Source organism: Haemorhous mexicanus, chromosome 1 (genome assembly GCF_027477595.1).
Source record: "Haemorhous mexicanus isolate bHaeMex1 chromosome 1, bHaeMex1.pri, whole genome shotgun sequence".
NCBI classification, from domain to species: Eukaryota; Metazoa; Chordata; class Aves; order Passeriformes; family Fringillidae; genus Haemorhous; species Haemorhous mexicanus.
Window position 1 is genome coordinate 4,543,394 of NC_082341.1, and position 19,933 is coordinate 4,563,326.

General features: G+C 50.1%; 1 protein-coding gene across 2 annotated transcripts in view; it reads left to right on the forward strand.

Annotated features, from left to right (window-relative positions):
* The first annotated feature begins 6,372 nt into the window (after positions 1–6,372).
* VILL (villin like) overlaps positions 6,373–19,933 on the forward strand; it is a 36,521-nt gene continuing 22,960 nt past the window's right edge. The window contains exons 1-2 of one of the 2 annotated variants that reach the window (XM_059838787.1): positions 6,373–6,532; positions 18,788–18,869. In XM_059838787.1, coding sequence (XP_059694770.1) covers positions 18,801–18,869 — 69 coding nt within the window. In that variant the 5' untranslated portion in view covers positions 6,373–6,532; positions 18,788–18,800. Of the gene's footprint in view, positions 6,605–18,787; positions 18,870–19,933 lie in introns of both variants that reach the window. The other variant, XM_059838795.1, reaches the window with a different exon arrangement.

Below are 19,933 nucleotides of genomic sequence, written 5' to 3' on the forward strand. Positions count from 1 at the left end.
GGCAGAGTGCCTCTGTCTGTCCTGCTGAAGGGACCTCAGCTGGACAGGAGAAAATATTTTATAGATAAGGAGCAATAAACAACCTTGAGACAAGAACTGAAGAGCTCTGACTCCTTCTTTGACCTCCAGGCTGGGAACAGAGACTCTCTAACATTTCTTGGGGTCACTCTGAGCAGTGAGAGGCCCTGGGACAATGTGGCACTTGGGGACAGGGTTTAGTGAAGGACCTGGCAGTGCTGGACTCAATGATCTGAGAGGTCTTTTCCACCCTCAATGATTCTGTGGCTGAGGGACAGGGCAGTGAGAGGATGATCAGGAGGAGGTTGGGTACCCTTACCAAGTTGCCAGGCTCGTGTTTGGGAAATCTGGGTGTCACAGACATATTTTCTAAAAAATCCTTTGCTAAGATTTTTTCTCCTAAGAAGCTGAGAGGCTCAGAAACGAAATGTAAATAATTATCTGCTGCTGTAGAATGCCACAGGTGCATCTTTAATTAATCTCACGTAGTTGTTTTTAATTATTGGCCAATCCCAGTCCAGCTGTCTCAGACTCTCTGGTCAGTCACAAGATTTTATTATCACTCCTTTCTATTCCTTGCCAGCCTTCTGATAAAATCCTTTCTTCTACTCTTTTAGTATAGTGTTAGTATATCATTTTCCTTTAATATAATATATATTATAAAATAATGAATCAGCCTTCTGAAACATGGAGTCAAGATTCTCATCTCTTCCCTCATCCTGGGGACCCACAAACACCACCACAATCTGGGTTTGGTTTTGCCTTTATAACCCAGTTCCTGCCAGTGGTTCTGGCTGGAAAACCTCTGTGTGTATCCTGTGCTCCCTCCCTGCTATCATCCCTGTCAGGAATGACAATGTCAAGCAATAATCCCTGCTGCCTTCTTAAGACAGACATGGGATAGGAAAACACCTCAGTGCAAAGCTCCCACAATGCCTTACCTGGGATTGAGTCCTGAATCAGGATTTAAGATCTCTAGAAGATTGCAATTTAATGTCAAGAATCAGCAGGTGATATCCAAATGGCTCAGCCAGCTGTGGCTTGAGTACAAGTGAGAAAAACCCTCAGGACCAGGAAGAGCCCAGCTTTGTTTTCCTGCACACTGTTCCCCCATGGTTACTCTGTGAAGCTGCCATCAAACTCACCCTGTCAGACTCCATCCCTTCCCCTAAAGGATCAGCTCCTGCTGAGTCTTCACTGCCACCATCACTTCCCTAAAGTTTCTTGGCATTCTGGAAAAGCTGGCTCGTTTTCTGCAGCAGCAAACCCAAGTTTTTCCTAGCACAAACCTCCTCCATCTCTGCAGTGAGATAACCCAAAGAACATCTTGTGCCCATCAGCATTAGGAGAAAGGTTTAACAGCAACAAGGGGGTGATGGGTCTGGGGGATCTGGGTGCTTCTGGAAGTTTCCCCAGATAAAACAATGGTCTGAACACACCCAGATCTGGCCTGGGGCCCATTTGCTGCATTCCTCCTGCCAGGACTGCCAGGTCAGGGTCCCACCTGGGCTGTCCTGTTCTCTCAGGGCACTGCTGATTCCTGGCTGTGGTGGGAGAGGTTAAACAGGGAGAGGTGCAGAGGAGCCCCCAGTGCCCCCAGTGCACACAGGCAGGGACAGCTGCCCCTCCTCTGCCACCTCCCCTGCCCCCAGCCAGCTGCAGATTTACCTCCTGGCAGGGGAGGGCAGCTCTTCTGCTCCAAGACAGAAGTCTGGGATAAACCTCCTCCCCAAAGACTGGGAGAGTGGAATTCCCCCAAATGTAATTTTGGAAAACGTGCTGCTGTACATCCCTCTGCAAAAACTCCAGCCAGAGCTCACAGGGACAGACCAAGGGACATGATGCAGCCATTCCATCAGATCTGCTGGAGCTGTATTCACTGAGGTGTTTCTCCTAGCAGAGACTTAGAGTGGTGCATGCCACCTCCAAGGATGGGTTACAGACATTTTAGGATGTACAAGAGGGTTCAAGACTGACCAGAAGCCTGGTCAGACCTTGCTGGCAATGCTACAAGAAGTCCCCACCTCTGTCTCTCTCTCAGGGGGTGCTTTTGTTCATAAGCCTGAGGACACACGAGCCCCATCTCTCCAGTCCACAGCCCAAGACAGATGGCTTAAAATGGATTTTGCACTAACATGGCCAAGAAATAAACTGGAGCAACAGCTACAGCTTTGTCCCGTGCCAGAAACTGCTCCTGTCTTAACCTGCCATGAGCTGCTGGCCCTGGGAGGGTGAGCTGCATCTCAGAGCTCTTGCCAAAGCAACTCCTGCCCCAAATCAGCATTTACCCTGGTGCCCTTGGCTTGCCAAGGCCACTCCTTTCTCCAGAGCCATGCCCATCCTGCCTCCACAGAGTCTGCAGTTCCCAGGGCTCAGAGCACAGCAACGCTGTGACCAGAGGGGACACTGACTGACAGGAGGTGACCAGAGGAGGATGCAGCCACTCCCTGTGGCTGTGGAGGTGTGTGACAGCACTGCTGTGCACTGCAGCACAGCCATGCCCCTCACCTGCATGCCCAGGCACCTTCTCCTGTCCCCAGACATTCCCATCTGCTGCTGGGAACCACTGACCAGCACCTGATGTCTGTCAGGGGCTGCCCACAGAGCTCCAGAACAGGATCTCGGGATCATTTAGGTTGGAAAAGGATCTTTTAGGTTGGAAAAGGATCATTTAGGTTGGAAAAGGATCATTTAGGTTGGAAAAGACCCACAAGATCAAGTCCAGCTGTAAACCCAGCACTGCCAAGCCCACCACTAAACCCTGTCCCTAAGTGCCACATCTCCCTTTTAAATCCCTTCAAGTGCCACATCTCCCTTTTAAATCTTCACCACTTCCCTGGTCAGCCTGTTCCAATGCCTGATAACCCTTGTGGTGAAGAAACTTTTTTCTTAATATCCAAGCTTGGCACACCTTGGAGCCACTTCCTCTTTTCTTTTGTTACCTGGGAGAAGAGACCAACCCCCAGCTCCTGTCAGGGAGCTGCAGAGAATGGCAAGGTCTCATCTGAGAGAAGATCTGGCAGTCAGCACACAAGCATTTGTATTGCCTTCTCAACCTTTCCCCCACACCCAGGGGCACAGGAGGTGAGGGAGCAGTAGGTTATAACCCAATCCTCCTCTATCAGATCAGCTGTTACACCTGTAAGAGGCACTATGCAGATTTTCATGGGGACATTGTGGTTTTTTAGGGCAGAGAAGAGCCCCAGTGAGGCTACGTGAGGGACTTGCAGTGAAATGTCTCTTGGCTGGGCTGTGGGTCAAGGAAAGCTCTCCTGAAAGCCTCTCAGAAATTCATGCAGGGCTTTTGCTATTAACAGGTCAGGGTCTTTAAGCCCCACTGATGGCTGAAGCACTGGTGTTTTGAGCAGCTTGTGGGGTTTTTTTAACTCCTTCCTTTGCTTTCCCAAGGCAGGAGGCCCCTGCTGGGTTATCTCATCTGCAGGGCTTGGCCCTTCCCTCTTCCTCCCAGAGCTCCAACCCAAAAGGGGGCTGGAAATACCTTTGGAAGGTGTCACTTTGCAAACACATCCTTGGCAGAACCTGTTCCCCCATGCACAAGGTCACCCTTGTCCACAGGAACGTGGGATGGCCCAGCTGAGGCAGATGTTGGGCCATTCTGCTGCCAGACCCTGAGTTTGCAGCTCTGCTCTCTTCCTCCCAGCAGCCTCTGATTTACCCCAGCATGGACCTGTGACAGCACCTGCAGTGTCTTGGGCTTGCACTGGGACACTGCCAACAGCCTCATCTGCCACCTGCAAGCACCAAAAAAATACCAAAGCACAAGGTCTGAGAGCTCTGGGAATAGCAGGGCCAGGATTAGGACCAGGACACGAGAGCAGCAAGTTGAGCACTTGGGAAGCACAGCTGGACTGGGACATCTCAGATCATGTTTCAGTTCTGAAAGTCAGGCCAGGCTGTTTTCCACCACTACTGAGTTAAACTGCTTGGAAATAATGTTTTCTGCTCTATAACCCCATGGCATGACCAGAATTAGCAGGAAGCAAAAGTGCCTACAGCTCAGCCCTAAATGAGCCCACGTTTTATGATGAAGATCTTTTTTTTTTTCCCTTGGCATTGGCTGTTCTAAACTGCTTTGCACATATTTCTGCAGAGTTGGGCTCCTTAAAAGCCCAACAGGATAATTTAGTGCTTTTTCACTGTGGCACTAATGGAGAGGAGGAGAGGGCAGGCAGCTCAGGCATCACCTGTGTGGGAGCCTGAAGTGCATTAGCAAAGCTTGGGAATAGCAATGACAAACTCCATCCCAGAGCTCAAATTTGTGCAGCCACAGCCATGGAAGTGCCTTGATTTACATCAGCACCAAAAAGCACCCAGACACACAACTATTGATTCAATCCTTGGTTGTGGGGATAACGAGTCCATGTGGCAAAAAGGGAATGGGAAAACACCAAGATTTGGTGTTTTCCTGATCCTCCAAGATTCCAGGTGATTTCACCCCACCTTCCAACACCTCCCACCAGATCTGCTGGAATGTGACCCTCCCTACTGGGCCAGCATTGGGTGGACTCCAAAGATAAAAGCAGACCCTGCTGCAGGTCCCCAGCCTCTGTTCTCCCAAATATAATTTTGGAAAACGTGCTGCTGTACATCCCTCTGCCAAAACTCCAGCCAGAGCTCACAGGGACAGACCAAGGGACATGATGCAGCCATTCCATCAGATCTGCTGGTGTGTGACTCACTGCTGGGACAGCACTGGCCTTAGGGTGGGCTCCAAAGATAAAAACAATCCCTATTTCAGGTCCCCATCTTCTCTGGACTGGAGGAAACACAAAACATTGTTCCTCTGTTCCTCTGCAACAGATGAACACTCTTAGCATGGTGAAATGAGAAGAATGACATGAAAACAATGAAAAATGAAAGGTGAAGGCTATTACAGGTTTATGAGCTATAGCCTGCAGACATAAAGGGAGAAATCACTTGTGAGGAGTTGGTTCTGCATCTTAAACTGTGAAATTCAGATCTCTGCAGGGATCCTCTCAGAAATGGGCACACCCAGGCTGAATAAACAGGTCCAGCCACGCCCTGGTTTGCAGCTCTCCGTGGTCAGTGGCACACCAGTCTGCAGGCAGGGTCACTGGTATTTTGGGCACTCCTCCCATTACAGGTCCCTGAGGTCTAACAGTGGTCGGTGGATGAGACCTGTGGGAACTGTGGTTTAAACCTATCCAGCCACCTGGTTTAGCTGGGGAGCTGATTCATACTTATTTTCAGATTGTGGGGGCTAATCTAGAAAATAGAGGAAGTGACAAGGGAAAAATGTATCTGAAGGGAAGGCCTTGGATAGCTGCCAGTCCTGAGAGGTTGTGTGTAGTCTCCATCCTCAGAGATGTGCAGAACACAGCTGGACACAGCCCTGGCTCCCCCAAAATGCTCCATCCTCAGAGATGTGCAGAGCACAGCTGGACACAGCCCTGGCTCCCCCAAAATGCTCCATCCTCAGAGATGTGCAGAGCACAGCTGGACACAGCCCTGGCTCCCCCAAAATGCTCCATCCTCAGAGATGTGCAGAGCACAGCTGGACACAGCCCTGGCTCCCCCAAAAGCAGAGCTGGTGGCTGATGACAAGGTACCATGTGGTGCCTTCTCCAGACAGAGATGTTCCCTCCATCAGCAGCAGCAGCACCAAGCACATGGCAGGCAGGAAGAGCTGGGAATGCCAGGAGATGGTTTTTTTTCCTCAGGTCATCCCAGCCAGTGAATCAGGCAGCCTTCAGTGGCTGTGATATTACAGCCATCCTTCACAGGTAATTTTTTTTTCTCAGCAATGAGCGACAAGTGTCCACACACAGAGCTTTCTGCTGCTGAAGGTGGCCCAGCAAACCCTGCTGGGGCTGCCTGGTTTATCATTACTGCTCTCCTGGGAGGGCAGCCCAGTTAAACACTCCATGCTCTGTTACATCCCTAAACCTGGGGGCAGTCCTCACCCAGGGCTCCTTGGGACACAGGGACACCCAGCTCGGCCTTGCAGGGAGAAGAAGAGCCGGCATCTTCCCCGAGCACTTTCCCCCTTGGAACAGCTTTGCCAAAACTGGGGACAGCCAGAGCCAGCGACTGGAGCTGGAGCTCTTTGGCCCCAGGGGTTCACACTGAGCAGCACCGCACCTTGCTTTGTCCAGCAGAGACCCAGAAAAGGGGGAAAAAATCCCTCCTGTGCCCTCCTAACCTGGACAAAACAGGTTTTTAATGAAAGCAGCACTTAATCACCATTCAGCCAATTCAGAGCGGGGGATGTTCAATGCAAACAGGGTTGGTTGAAACTCTCCCGGACCGGCTCCCTCTTTGTCCCCCCGTGCGCCTGGGAAGGGGTGTGATCTCCGGGTAGGAGTGTCTGCGGTTAAGGCGAGGATTGAATTACCGAACAGTGCTGTTCCCCGGCTGACAAGGTAGCCGAGCAGTGAACAAAAGTGCCTTGGAGCTCGGCGGGGAGGAGAAGAAGGCGCTGGGCTTGCCGGAGAAGGGACACCTGCGAGGACAGCGCGCACTTTGCAGCGAGGTAAGCGAGGTCCTGCAGCCCTGCCACTTTTGATGAGGCCAGAACTGTTTGATGACTTCGTTATGTGAGATGGTAAGAAACAAACAAAAAAATTAATATGCTTCATTCTTAAAAAATATAATTACAAATCCTGCGCTGTTACAAAGCAGGATGAGTCTGCTGGAAGGAGCCCACCCTGATTTACATCGCTTGGGGCTGGAACGAGCAGCTCTGAGCTTGCCAAGAGCCCGTCCGGGCTCCCTGTCAGCTCCGAGGACACAACTTTTCCTTCGGCTCTCTGCACAGCCTGGCTTTGATTTCGTGCACAACCAGTTACCAGCGATTTCTCTGGGCCTGGATTGTTCTGGGTTTTTGCTGCCGTGGGGATTTCCCAAAGCTCGCCTGCCTTTGGGGCGCAGTTTTGGGTCCAGGCAGCCACAGAAAGTCTTTGGAAGTTCTCACCCGTGGGTTTTATTGTCGTCCGATGGACAGATTGCTAATGGCCAGGCTGCTGTGCTCTGCAAACAGAATGTTTTCTCATCCTGCTCGTTCGAGATGCGAGTTGCACTGAGATAAAATTGAGTTGTAATGGAGTTGAGCTGCAGGCTCACTTGCCAGTATTTTTCTTAGGCGTGCCTATTAGGAACATAAATATTTAACACAAAGGAGAGCTGATATGAATTAACATCTGTGGGAGGTTCACGCTTATTCAAGGCTGCCCTAACGCAGATGTAAGCAAGTGTTACAGCAGCTGAAGCAAACTGGCCCCGCCAGAGCAGCGCTTGGATGGTGAATCATCCAGGTGCTTTTTACACACCGCGGCTAAATGGGCTGATTAGAGCCTGCAGAGTAGAGATTAGACAGTCAGAGGGCACTGGCTTTCCTCTTCCGCGGGGTTTTACCGTTCCCCTGGGATGCCAGGTGGAAGGCAATGCAAGGACAGGCAGATCACAAAAAACCGTCTTGCCTCACCTTCCTCCTGGCAGAGCCAGGTGAGCTCCCCCCCTCCTCCTCCTTCTCCTCCCTGCACAAACAGGATGCCTTTATCCTCCCAGCTCCCTTCTCACCGGCAGACTCAGAGGTCTCGTGATGTTTTTTGCCAGGCACGACTTTGAGGCAGCACTTGCCAAGGTCTCCTAGCTGGGAGCAAAGGTTTTGTGCCGTGGCTGTGAGCAGTGTCACCCTGATCTCCTGCCTCCTCCTGTATCTTGGGGCTTCTGCTTAGGCTGAGTCAATAAATCCCTGCTCTTGCTTGGCCAGGGATGCTGAAGATGTTCACAGCATCTCCTGGCCTTTTCCACAGAGCTGTGCAAGTTTGTCTGCCTGTTGAGCATGGAAGTTGTTAAATTTTCTCTTATGGAACACCCATCCTATGGTGATCCATGCCCAGCTGAGGAGGAGGCTGGCATGGAGCTTGGACACCTGGAAATGTGCTGGGGCTCAGCTGTGTGCTGGGCACATCCTGCTGGACCAAAAGCCTTCCCTCAGTTTCCAGAGTTAAATATGTGGTGACCCACTTGGAAACAGCCCTGAAATGCTCAGTGCAGTGAAAGGAGCTCAGGGCACAGCCAAAGCCTTGGTGTTACCTGCCCCAGCTGTGTTTTTGTCACCCCTGGGGAGCACTTGTGCCACCACTGACCCTCCTCAAGGTCCCTCCTTCAGGACATTTTTGTGTCAGCCTCCTGAGGTTCTCACTGGGCTGACACAAGGCACGAGCTGGGCTTTCCATGTCTAAATGTCCATCTGCCTGAGGAAGGACTCCAGGGTAGCCACACCACACCCAAAATCTCTCTTTGTTTACTCACATGTATTCTTCAGGCTCTGTTGTCCCCTCAGAGGAGCAGATCCTTCGGTCACAAAGGGAGACACTCTCCCACAACTCATTAAAACCTCTCCTCTCATGAGCTCTCCATACAATACAGCCCTGGAGATGGGCCTAATTATGGTTCATCCTGGATGATTAAATATTTCTACTGCATTTCCACCTATTCTGGGTGTGAAAGGGATGCAGAAATGGGTGAATATTATCATTTAAAGCCTGAATATTATCATTATCACTCTGAAAAGTCCAGGCATCAGGAGATGTGCATCTAATTCAGTTGCCTTGATTTCCAAGGATCTCTGCTTGTAACAGAAACCCTCTTTCTGTTACCTGTCTTTGTCTGAGCCTCTTCAGGTTTATCTGAGGCAGAGCTGGGTGCAGTGACAGTGGAACTTGTTATTACCTTATAGCCACGTCAGGGATGTGACACGTGGGGGACCTTAAATTGCATGGTTGGGCTCCATCCTGGGCAGTTCCTGTGGAAGGAGCTATTCACAGCAGTTGGCCTCCTCTACCTAAAAATGTCCTGTTGCCATGCCCTGGGATGAAAGGAGAGGTTTGTGCCTGGCCCTTTATTTAAAACTGCTCTTGCAAACACAGCTGCACGGGGTAGGAAAGAGGCAGGGCTGGAAATCTGTTCTTTTTTAGGTTAGAGAGATTGTTTGGGTACCCATCTTTCCTTTGGGAGTGTGCAGAGCCTGAATTGCTGTCCTTTGTTGCCATCCCACCCATCCCAGTCTGGCAGATGCCTGGTTCCCTTCCTGGTGCTCAGACAAAACTGCCCTTGGCAGCTCCAGGTGAGAAAGGTTGTCCAGGATGAGTGACTCTGTCTGGAGCAGTTTTGCAGCATTTTCAGGGATGTTTTACTCCCCTGCTGCTCTCTCTGCTTTCATTTCTGCCCAGAGGAGCTGAGTGGCCCCTCCAAGGTCCCAGGAGAGCCAAGAGCAGCCTGAGAGCCCCCCTGGGGTTGGAAGGGCTGGGTGACACAGTGACAAGCACAGCTCAGGTGTGGGGTGAGCACAAACCTGCAGGTGACACTGCTGGGGGTGAGTGCTGCCAGAAAGGTGTGTGGTGCTGGTGCTCCACTGAGAGCAGATCCTGGGGAGGGCTGGCTCTGCTTCTGAGACCTTAGAGCTCAGAAAAGGCAACTCACAGCCTGGCTCAGCACCAATCCCACTGGCCTGGGCTAGCTGGTCCCCTTTTCTGACCCAGGCCAGCTGCCTTTCATTAGAGTTGTGTCAGCCAGCCCTCACTAGGGATGAGCTTCCCTTTGCTGCTTGAGAAACAAAACTGCCCCCTGAATAAACCTTTTACACCTCACTGGGCCTGAGAGGGAAGTGCAGAGTCACCCACAGAGCACCTGCTTAGGTCCAGAGCTTTTCATTTGCAATCCAAAATTGAAACCTGTTGGGGTTTTGGTTTTGTTTTTTCTTTTCTTTTTTTTTTTTAATGGAAGTGCTGGGTTTCTCTTCCCTATCTTGATGTCATGCTTGCAGGTCTAAACTGGGACAAAACTGAAACAGTCCCTGCTTTTTGGTAGGTAATATTAATGTTGCCACTTTCCACTGGGAAGCCAGTGCTCTGGAGCCCGTTCTCCAGCTGGTCTGAGTGGAGGCAGAGCATCTCCCCTGCTCCATCACCACCAAAAAAAGGTCCTGTGGGCAAAGGCTTATTCAACTGCCCTCATTGAAATGTGCACCAGAGAAAAGCTGTTCTTGGTCTTGCTCACATAGAAGTGTGAATTCTTATCATAAATATAAAACTGTTACGTGCAGCAGCAAAAATCCTAACTCCTAGACTTGTTTTTTGAGAAGGATGGGCCTGGTGGGCACTGGCAGCTGGGTTTAAAGGATGTTTTATTTATGGCATTTGTCTCAGTTCATGCTGGCAGAATGTTGGGGCACAGTGGATGGGACTGAGCCCCAAACTCTGGGAGAGCAGGAGGGAAGTGTGGCAAGCTGGGCTCTCCACCCAGGGGTTTTCCTGCAAGTCCCTCCTGTCCAGGATTCACTGGATCTGCCCTAGAGCAAACACCAGGATGAGGGGAACCATCCCTCCTCAGACTTCTTGTGCAGCTGAAACTGACACCCAAGAGAAGGTGGATAAATCCCAGTCTCTAACCCCCTCTCCTCCCCTTCCTGCAGGCTCTGCATAGGAAGCTGTGGCCTTTTCCTCAGTTTCAGCTGGGAAAATGTAATTTCTTTGAGGTTTTCTCCTTCCTTTAAGCTTCTGAAGAGCAGGTGCTCCCCTGTGAACAAAGACACTTTCTCTCCTCCCTGATGTCTCAGCTCTGGTTTTATTTAACCTGCAGCCATGGGGTTAAATAATGCTCTGTTAAAATGCTGATGTGGAAGAGGGTGGTGACTCTTTTTTGTGGAGGTGGTGAGTAACTGGGAGTTAGTTAGAACCTGAACCACTTCCCTGGAAACCAGGAAAAGGAGTTAAAATGGCTTTGCTTTCCTTCTGTGTGCATCTCCTGCATGAAGCCTGCCTTTGGATGCAGGGCTGGTCCTGAGCCAGGAATCTCTCCCTTTCACCAGAGGAGAAAGAGCTCAAAGAAAGGGGAGATTTGTTCCTGATGAGTTGGCAAGCTGCCTGCTCACCTTTCCCTTGGGATGGCTCCGTGCTGTTGCTGACTCACAAACCCCACGGAGAGGGGCTGGAGATGCAATGGATCCCTCTGAAGGAGGTGTGCACCAAGCTGAAATTTGTTATTTGGCAAAAATGCACCTGGCAGCACGCCAGCACAATGCAGAAGGTTTTTAACAGCTTCTTGTGCCTGTTTTTTTTCCTCGTGGATCTTCAGAGAGGTGAGTTTGTGTCGCTGTAGGGCACGAAACAACACGAGCACACACCGCTGCTCTCAAGAGGGAAAAAGGGAAGTTTGATTTCTGACTCCAACATTTAGAGATTTCCAAAAGTGACAGTGGTTTGGAGGGTGACAGTGCCACCTCTCCAATGACACTGGACAAACCAACAGTCCATCAAATTTCTCTTCTTCTATAAAAGAATGCAGAACAATGAGTTATTTACAGAAAGTGGGTGAGAAAGTTTGCTACAAGAATGTGAACATCAGAAGGCTCAGAAAATCCTAAAAAGTCAGAGTGACAGGTTTGCACAGCAAGAGTTTGTTATCAGCCACAGGGGCTGATCTCAGGCAGAGCTTCCTGCAGCTCAGCCTCTGCTGCTGCTGCTGCTTGGGAAAGCTTTGAGTCTTTTAGGGCTGCAGAGATCCTGCCTGCCTGGAAGAGCCTCCTGCCTTCAAAGACATCCTGGGGAAGAAGGACTTGCTGGGAAAGAATTCAGCCAGGAGCTGTGTGGGTGCTCTGAACCTGTGTAGGACACCAGGGAGCCTGCCAGCCCCACCTGCAGCCAAGGGGCTCTGCCTTGTCCAGAGCCAGCCACTGCTGAGCTCTGATCAATGTGGAAACTCAGACCACATGACTTGGGAGCTGGGGCTGAAGTCAAAGTTCTGATTTAATTGTCAGTGCATTGTTCCCACATTGAGGGAAGTTTGCTGGGACAATGCAGCTCCGTGGTTCCCAGGACAAGCAGTCAGCTGGTAAAATTTTACAGGTAAGACTCAGAAATAGCAGCAGTTTTGGGGAAAAAACAATCTGCTCTTACAAATCAGTTTCCCAAGACCATCTGCTTAAAGATCAGGCTGCTGGAACTCCACCAGCAGTGAGATAAACAGAGGGGGACAAGGGGGATCTTGGAGAGAGGTGTGGAGAGATGAGCAATATTCCCTGGATGGAGTGAGGTGTTGAGCTAGAATTTATTTCAGGTGGAAATGCAGCTGCAGGGACTGGTCAAAGTCAGAGGAGATAAATCATGAGATGCCTTCCCTTCTAAATCAGGAGGAAGTCAGAGAGGGAGGTGAGATCCAGATTGAGGGCTGGTGCAGCTGGGAAGGTGGTTATTTCCCAGCAAGCTGGTATTTCCTGGTGCTCTTTGCTTTTATGTTAGGAACAATGGAGGGACTGGAGGATTAGTGCAAAGTCCATCCTCAGGAGGGGCTGAAAGGTGAAGCTCACAGCCTCAGTGGTTTTCTGGGAATGGCCAAGTGTCAGCTGCTGAGTGTGAGATGCCAGAAATGGCCAGGAGGTGAAGGCACAGGTTGTAGGAAGTCACACTAAGCCAGAGGTTTGTTTCTTGCAGGGCCTGGGTTGGTGGTTGGAGATGGGGCAAATTTCCAGGGTTCAAGGGACAGAGCAACCAGATCCCTGAAACACTGGTCAGCTTCTTTTCAGACAGGGCAGAATGGTTATTGCTCTTTCAGAGCCCGAGGCATTCCTTGGCCAGGTGAATTCAGGTTTCTGCATCCTTTGAATGTACTGAATAGGGAATTGAAAGCTCTCCTGGGCTGTAGAGCACCTACAGTTTGAGAGGCCATCATTAACATTAAACCATCTCTTCATCCCATGCCCTTAAATCCTCACTCACATTAACCTCAGCATCCCAGCCCAGGAGCAAAGAACAGAAAACAATCACCAGTCTGCTGTGGGGCAAGCAGCTGCTGCTGTGGTGATCCCTGGCAGCCACTCATGGAAAAAGGGGAAATCCTGCCCCACTTGAACCAGTGAAGTCCCCTCTTATCTCCAGAGCCACTGACCCTGAGGAGAGGAGCACAATCTCAGTTCATCCCAACCAATGCCCCAGCTCAGGTTTTGATCCAGACTAAAGTCTAAAAAAAAACCTTCAAACCATTCCAAGATCCATCCTGATGAATCTGTAGTATGGACAGGGGATCTTTTCTGACCAGTGGAGGTGGCTGAAGCACGAGGGCCAGTCCAAGTGTTTGCCTTATTCCAAAGCCATGGGAAGGAGCAGCTTGCTGGGAGTGCAGCACCTGAGCAGCAGCTCCTGGCCACAGAGCCTGAGGAGCTGAGCCCAGCCACTCACCCAAATCATTTCAAAGACATTAAGTAAAGCCAAGCCTGCCAGCTTCCCTAATAAGCTGTTCCAGTGCTTAATTGCCCACCATGATCAGAAATAGCATCTTATTTCAAGGCCTGCTTTACGTAATTTTAGCTGCTGCCAGGCAACAGCTCTTTCCAGGAAGGCTGAAGTGCTCTCTGTGGTCACCCAGGCGTGTCTGGGCAGAGCCCTGTCCTTGGCTTGGGGGCCACACTGAGCTCCTGAACCTGGACCTCACAGGGCTTGGAGCAGGAGGACGAGCTGAGCTGTGCTTTCTCCTCTTTTCCCATCCCCACCATGCAGGTCCTGTTCCTGGCCCTCCCCACCAGGCTCCAGCACATCCAGCACAGGTTGGAGGAAGGTCTTAGAGCTCTGAGTGTGTGACACCATGAGAGCAGACAAGCCCCATAGCTGGCCCTCCCTGCCCATGATTTTCCTGGGGTATGAAAGCTGCTTTTTCTCCTCTTGGAACAGAGAAATAAAAGACAGCTTACCCAGGCTGAGTGCTGAACTTCTGGACAGTCACAGTTCCTGAGCTGTAGCTGATGAGCCACAGGAGGGAACTCCAGTGTTGAATTTCACTCCTCTGGGCAAAACAAGAGTTAACCACTGTCCTCTCTGCAAACATAAAATAGCACCTACTTGGGCCCAGGTGCCCAACTGTAGTGGAGACAATGAAAGCAATTGAACAGCCCCTGCTTTACCTCATCTAATGCCAGTCCAAGTATTCCCAATAATTAGGCCTTTCAGCCTGGAAAGGCTGGAGCTACAGCTGCTTCCTATTTTCCCAAAGCTGTACAGAGCATTAGTCATTTTATTACTGTGACTACAGCCAAAGCCCAGGCCAGCCAAACCAGCCCAAATTCAGAATGTGCTTCAGGAGCTGGAAATGCTCCCCTGTCCCCTTTTGGAGTCCTGGCTTTTTCCTCCCCACCCAAACAGCCCAGGACTGCCTGGAGAAATGTCCTGCAGGGTCTGGGTTCCCAGCATGGACCGAGCTGACCCAGGGATGCTGGCACTGCCACCCCAGCCATTAATCATTAACCAGCCTTACACTCCATTAGTCATGTAGTCCTTCCTGAAGGTGAAGCTCTCCTGGTGCTGTGCTGCTTGGAGGGAGGATGAGGGCTGGATTTAGCAAGCAGGAGTGTTGCTGTGGTTTTGGCAGTGCACGAAGGGCAGTGGGTGTGAGGGAGACCCATCTGCCCTCACCCACCAGCTTTGCTGCCTGGATTGTGCCAGGAAAAGCTTTGATTTTAGCTCTGGGGGCTCCAGGTGCCCCTGGCTGTAACATCCAGTCAAGGGCCAGCCACTGGTGTTCTGTTTCCAGGTTCTCTGCCCTCAGTCAAGAGCAGCATTTGATCTTTGCAATTTCATTTATGGCACCTTAACCAAGTGGTGATGACCCAGCAGAGCAGCTCCAAGCCAGAAGTTGCCTCTGCTGTGCAGTGGCCACCTCCCAGCCCACATTCAAGGGGTGAAGTTTTCTCCTCTTCCCATGAAGGGAGGAAGATTTCCCTGGAAATGGTGCCAATGGGAGAGGCTAGCCCTGGAGGTGGAAATGGAGTTGTTGCATGTTATTAATGTGGGGGCAGAGAGATGAGCTAGAGCTGCTTCTCTCCTCCCTTCACAGGTAAAGCTGTGTCTGCCCGAGGAGGCAAATCCATCCCCATAACCAGTGATTGTCCCTGGTGAATTCCTGCTCCTGGGGCACTTGACTCACACTTCTTGGCAATTTGCATTTCACCTAATGCTGAGCAAAACTGGTTTGACTGAGATAAGGGCTGCCCCAGACACTGCTGTTGAAACCCCACAGTGAATGCCCCAAGACTCTTAACATCCCTTTTTTAATTCTTTTTAAATGCTAAAAGTTTCTGCCCTTCATGATTTCAGCACAGGTGGAAAGATTTCACTCCATAAGTACCAGATTTCATGTCTGGACAGGAGTTGAATTATGGGCTCATCTGATGAAAGCCCCACATTAAATCATTAATGAAATGAGCTGTTTGATTATGTAAGTCATATTCCTGTTATTTCTAACTTGGCCACTGGCTGAAAGGAGCTGGAAAGTCCAGAGAAACAGCCAACCTTGTCTGGGATTCACACTCCCCCAGCTAAAGCACTTAGGAGGAAGGGAGGGACACCATTTCTCAGAAGAGTGGGGAGTCAGCACTAATTGTGAGGTTTGAGATGGAGAAAGGATCCCCAGGAGTGAAGGAGATCCAAGATCCTTGTTTTCAGTCAGGCAGGTTTGGCTGGGGATCTGTGGAGCCCTGCTGGCTCTCAGAGGGCTCTGTCCTACACCACTGCCTGTGGCCAGAGCAATCTCAGCTTCCTTTGGGGTAATTTTTCCAGGAGAGGTTGGGATGCTGAGAGAAGCAGGGATCCAGCTGTGTCTCACAGCTGGCCAGCTGCTGGTTTCCTGAGCTGGGAGCAGGAGAGCAAGGTGCCTGCTGCCTTCCACAGTGCTAAAAAACTTCTCTGCCCTCAAATATAAATGTCTTTACTGGCTTTGTTTTCAGGTCCTTCCTGTTTTGATGCTGGAAGGAAAAACCCCTAAATAAATTTAAAAGATAGCTGAGGGAAGGAGGCTTCACTTGGGTTTTTCTTTGATAGGGAACTTTTGAATGTGATATTGAAAGAGAGGTGTTTGGCTAAGATCTGAACTAAGACCATGTTTTTGTATTTAGTTCCTGATAGCCCTGTACTCCAGGGCTGTAGGTGAGTCAGGACGCCATTTAGAACAGTCTGTCTCCTCTGTGGACACTGAAATATCTTCCTGGGTCTGGCTTTTAATCTGCGTGGGTGTCAATCACCTTTCTGGGAATTGAATGGAAAAATGTCTTTTTTTTGTCCTTGCTGTTTGTTTTCCTGCCTGGAAGCTCTCTGGAGGACCAGAGAGGGAGCTGAAGGTTGCTGGATGTGTTCCTGAGGCCTCATGGACTCAGTCTCCAGCAGTCCTTGTGTGTTCAGGAAGGGGTGAGCACTTGTGACTCCTGCTGCCAGGCTGTGCCTGCTCAGGTAGCAGAGAGGTGCTGGGGCTGTGCTCAGAACACCCCAGGAAACACCTGCACCTCCCTACTGCCTGAGCAAGGAGCCAGGGTCTGGGAGGTCTGGATGGATCAATGTTCCTGCTTGTGGCAGCATTTTTTGTGCTCTTCCTTAGTGTTCACCCTCTTCAGGGTGACCAGCACTTGGTGCTCGTAACAGGAGCAATGAACACCTTCTGGCAGGGACCACAGCTCTGCTCTTGCCCTCCTTCAGAGGAACAGTGAGCTGTGTTTTCTCTGGGGGCTGGGCCTGGGTTTGTGAGCAGGACTGGCTCACAGAAAGGCTGGGGTGGGTTGTGGCCCTGCACAAACACAGCCTGTCCCGTGGCTGCTGCAGCAGAGACAGCTCCAGTAGGATCCAACTCCACATTTCTATGGACTTTGCTTTGGGATTTCATTTGTTTCTGGAAATTTCCCTGTAAACAGGCTGGGTTATGAAGTTGTTTCTTGGGCAAAAACCTCAGCAGTAGGAACAGGGAGCATAGCTAAAGATAGTCCTTTTTTCCCCACAACTGGTGGGTATGATAGAGGATGGATGGGAGACCTCCACCCATCAGAGGGAAGAAGACACAAAAACCATCTCAAATATTCTCAGACTATATATAGGATATATATATAGGATAAATATATAGAGGATATATATATAGATATATAGATATATATAGGATATATATAGGTTATAGGAGATATATATGTCTGTGTCCTATATATATCCTAAAAGCTGCACACCAAAACAGAACAGAAAAGCCTAAAACCCAGGGTATCAGGTTGAGCTGGCTTGGGGGCTGAGGGTGCCTCTGCCATGGTCACTGCCCTGCACTGAGAGGACCCTGGGGTTGATCCCATGGCCTTGCACCCACTGGCACCTTGACTGTCACCAAACCCCTCTGTGGTTTTTCCTGCTCTGGAAGGAACACTTTCTCTGTGTCATCCCTTCTCTGACTGGTTCTGGTTTCCTGGGAGGACAGGAAACCTCAGGTTGTGTGGGCAACCTGAAACCTTCTTCTTCCCCATGGAGGCAGCAGAGCCCAGGGAGATGCTGGGATTTGTGTAAAACAGACATTCTGGTTATTGTTTGGATCCCTCTGTGTGCTGCTGTGCCTGCATGGAGCTGGGAGCCTGGTGCCCTGCCCTGAGATACCTGTCTGAATTTACACCTGAATGTTGGCCTGAAGTAGAAGGGCTTCGTTCCTTGGGCTCCCAGTGCCCCAAGGCCAGGAGACCTGACCTGACAGGCCTGCAGGGACTGGCCCAGGGGTCACAGGGCTCCTGGAGGTGCTCTCCTGTCTCCTGCACTCCTTGTGCCATGCTGGGAACAAACCAGTACTGGTATCAGGTCCAACAGCCCAATGGATCCTTTCCACCTGTTCAAATCCAGGGAGAATAATCCCCAATGGATCCTTTTCATCTGTTCAAATCCAGGGAGATTAATCCCCAATGGATCCTTTCCACCTCTTCAAATCCAGGGAGAATAATCCCCAATGGATCCTTTCTACCTCTTCAAATCCAGGGAGAATAATCCCCAATGGATCCTTTCCACCTCTTCAAATCCAGGGAGAATAATCCCCAATGGATCCTTTTCATCTGTTCAAATCCAGGGAGAATAATCCCTAATGGATCCTTTCCACCTCTTCAAATCCAGGGAGAATAATCCCCAATGGATCCTTTCCACCTCTTCAAATCCAGGGAGAATAATCCCCAATGGATCCTTTCCACCTCTTCAAATCCAGGGAGAATAATCCCCAATGGATCCTTTCCACCTCTTCAAATCCAGGGAGAATAATCTCCAATGGATCCTTTCTACCTCTTCACATCCAGGGAGAATAATCCCCAATGGATCCTTTCCATCTGTTCAAATCCAGGGAGAATAATCCCCAATGGATCCTTTTCATCTGTTCAAATCCAGGGAGAATAATCCCCAATGGATCCTTTTCATCTGTTCAAATCCAGGGAGAATAATCCCCAATGGATCCTTTCGACCTCTTCAAATCCAGGGAGAATAATCCCCAATGGATCCTTTCTACCTCTTCAAATCCAGGGAGAATAATCCCCAATGGATCCTTTACACCTTTTCAAATCCAGGGAGAATAATCCCCAATGGATCCTTTCCACCTCTTCACATCCAGGGAGAATAATCCCCAATGGATCCTTTTCATCTGTTCAAATCCAGGGAGAATAATCCCCAATGGATCCTTTCCACCTCTTCAAATCCAGGGAGAATAATCCCCCACCCAAACAGCAGTGTCCTATCAGTGTTTGCTGGGCTGGGATCCTGCACTTTGCTTGGCCCTTCATGAGCATGGAAAGCCTGGGAATGGGGTTCATCCCACCTAACTGTTAATAGCAGAGACAGAGACATTTCAAAATGTGGATTTTCTGTATTAAACCTGCTCTGGTGGCAAGAGGAACCCAGCTGACCAGCACACTCACTGTTGCATCTAATTATGTCATTATTTTGAGTTTTGTTCTTCCTTTGCCTTCTAGCTCAGCCTGCAGGATGACAGACGGTGACACAAACCTCCCAAGCATCGAGAGGAAGCTGGGACTGCAGATATGGGGCATAGAGGTAGGACAAGAGGGATGGCACATGTCCTCTGTCACAGTCAAGGCACATGTTCCTCTGCACATCTGTGTGTTTATGTTTCAGGGAAGATTAATTCTTGCAGTAATCTGTGTGGGAAAAGAGGGTCCTAAAGATAAGATACAGTGGGAAACAGAGTATTTCCCCATGAAATGTTCAACATGTTATTGTTTTGGTTTCCTGCTCTGCGAAACGGAGATGATAATGTTTACAAAGCAAACAGGAATGTGATGGGACTGCAGTAATTTCTCCAGCACTGGAGGCTTTTCTCACCCCTTTTTGGAATCAATGCAAGGCTGCTTTAACACACCAGAAATTCTGTGTTTCACCAAGATGAGTTATCCATAGGTGGTCTTAGTCCACACCAGCAGCTGCCTCTGGGAAGACACCAATTTTTGCATCAAAGGCATTCCATGGAGTCTATTTGTACTTCTTCCTTGCCTTTCTTACTCTGTGTCACTGCAAGGAGAAATCCTGCAGCTTGTGAGGCTGCCTTTTTGCTGGTGGTGGTATCTGATTTTGGATTGGACCCAAGCTGTGCTCAATTCTGCCTTTTCTGCCCCAATTCACTAAGAACATTCCCCTGCAATGAGAGTGGGTTTAGACCGAGGTGCAGAATCCCCTGAGGGGAGCAGTGGGAAGAGGCTCCAACATCTCCAGGTGATATTCAGCAGGTCACAACCATTTTCCAAATATCACAGGGCCTTCCCCTTTCCATTTCTCTGCAAAGCACTGCACTGAGCTGCTTTCAGAGGATCTGTAATTAGAGCTGTATGGGTTCACAGGGGTCATGCTTGTGCTGGGAGACAAGTCAGGCCAGCAGAAGAATGCATGGCTCTAATTTCAGGGGACCTCAGAGCCAGCTCCAGCCCAGGAGCTGCGTGGGGACTGGTGGGTGGCACAGCCAGGCACCTGTGCTGGGCAGGCATGGCTGGTTAATTATGCACTTGTGCCAGAGGAAATTGCAATTAGGATCTGGAGGAGTGAGGGACCATCATTGTCCTCAGCTCTGTGTTTTCTCAGCTGGCTGCCCTGAGCCCCTAGCAGAG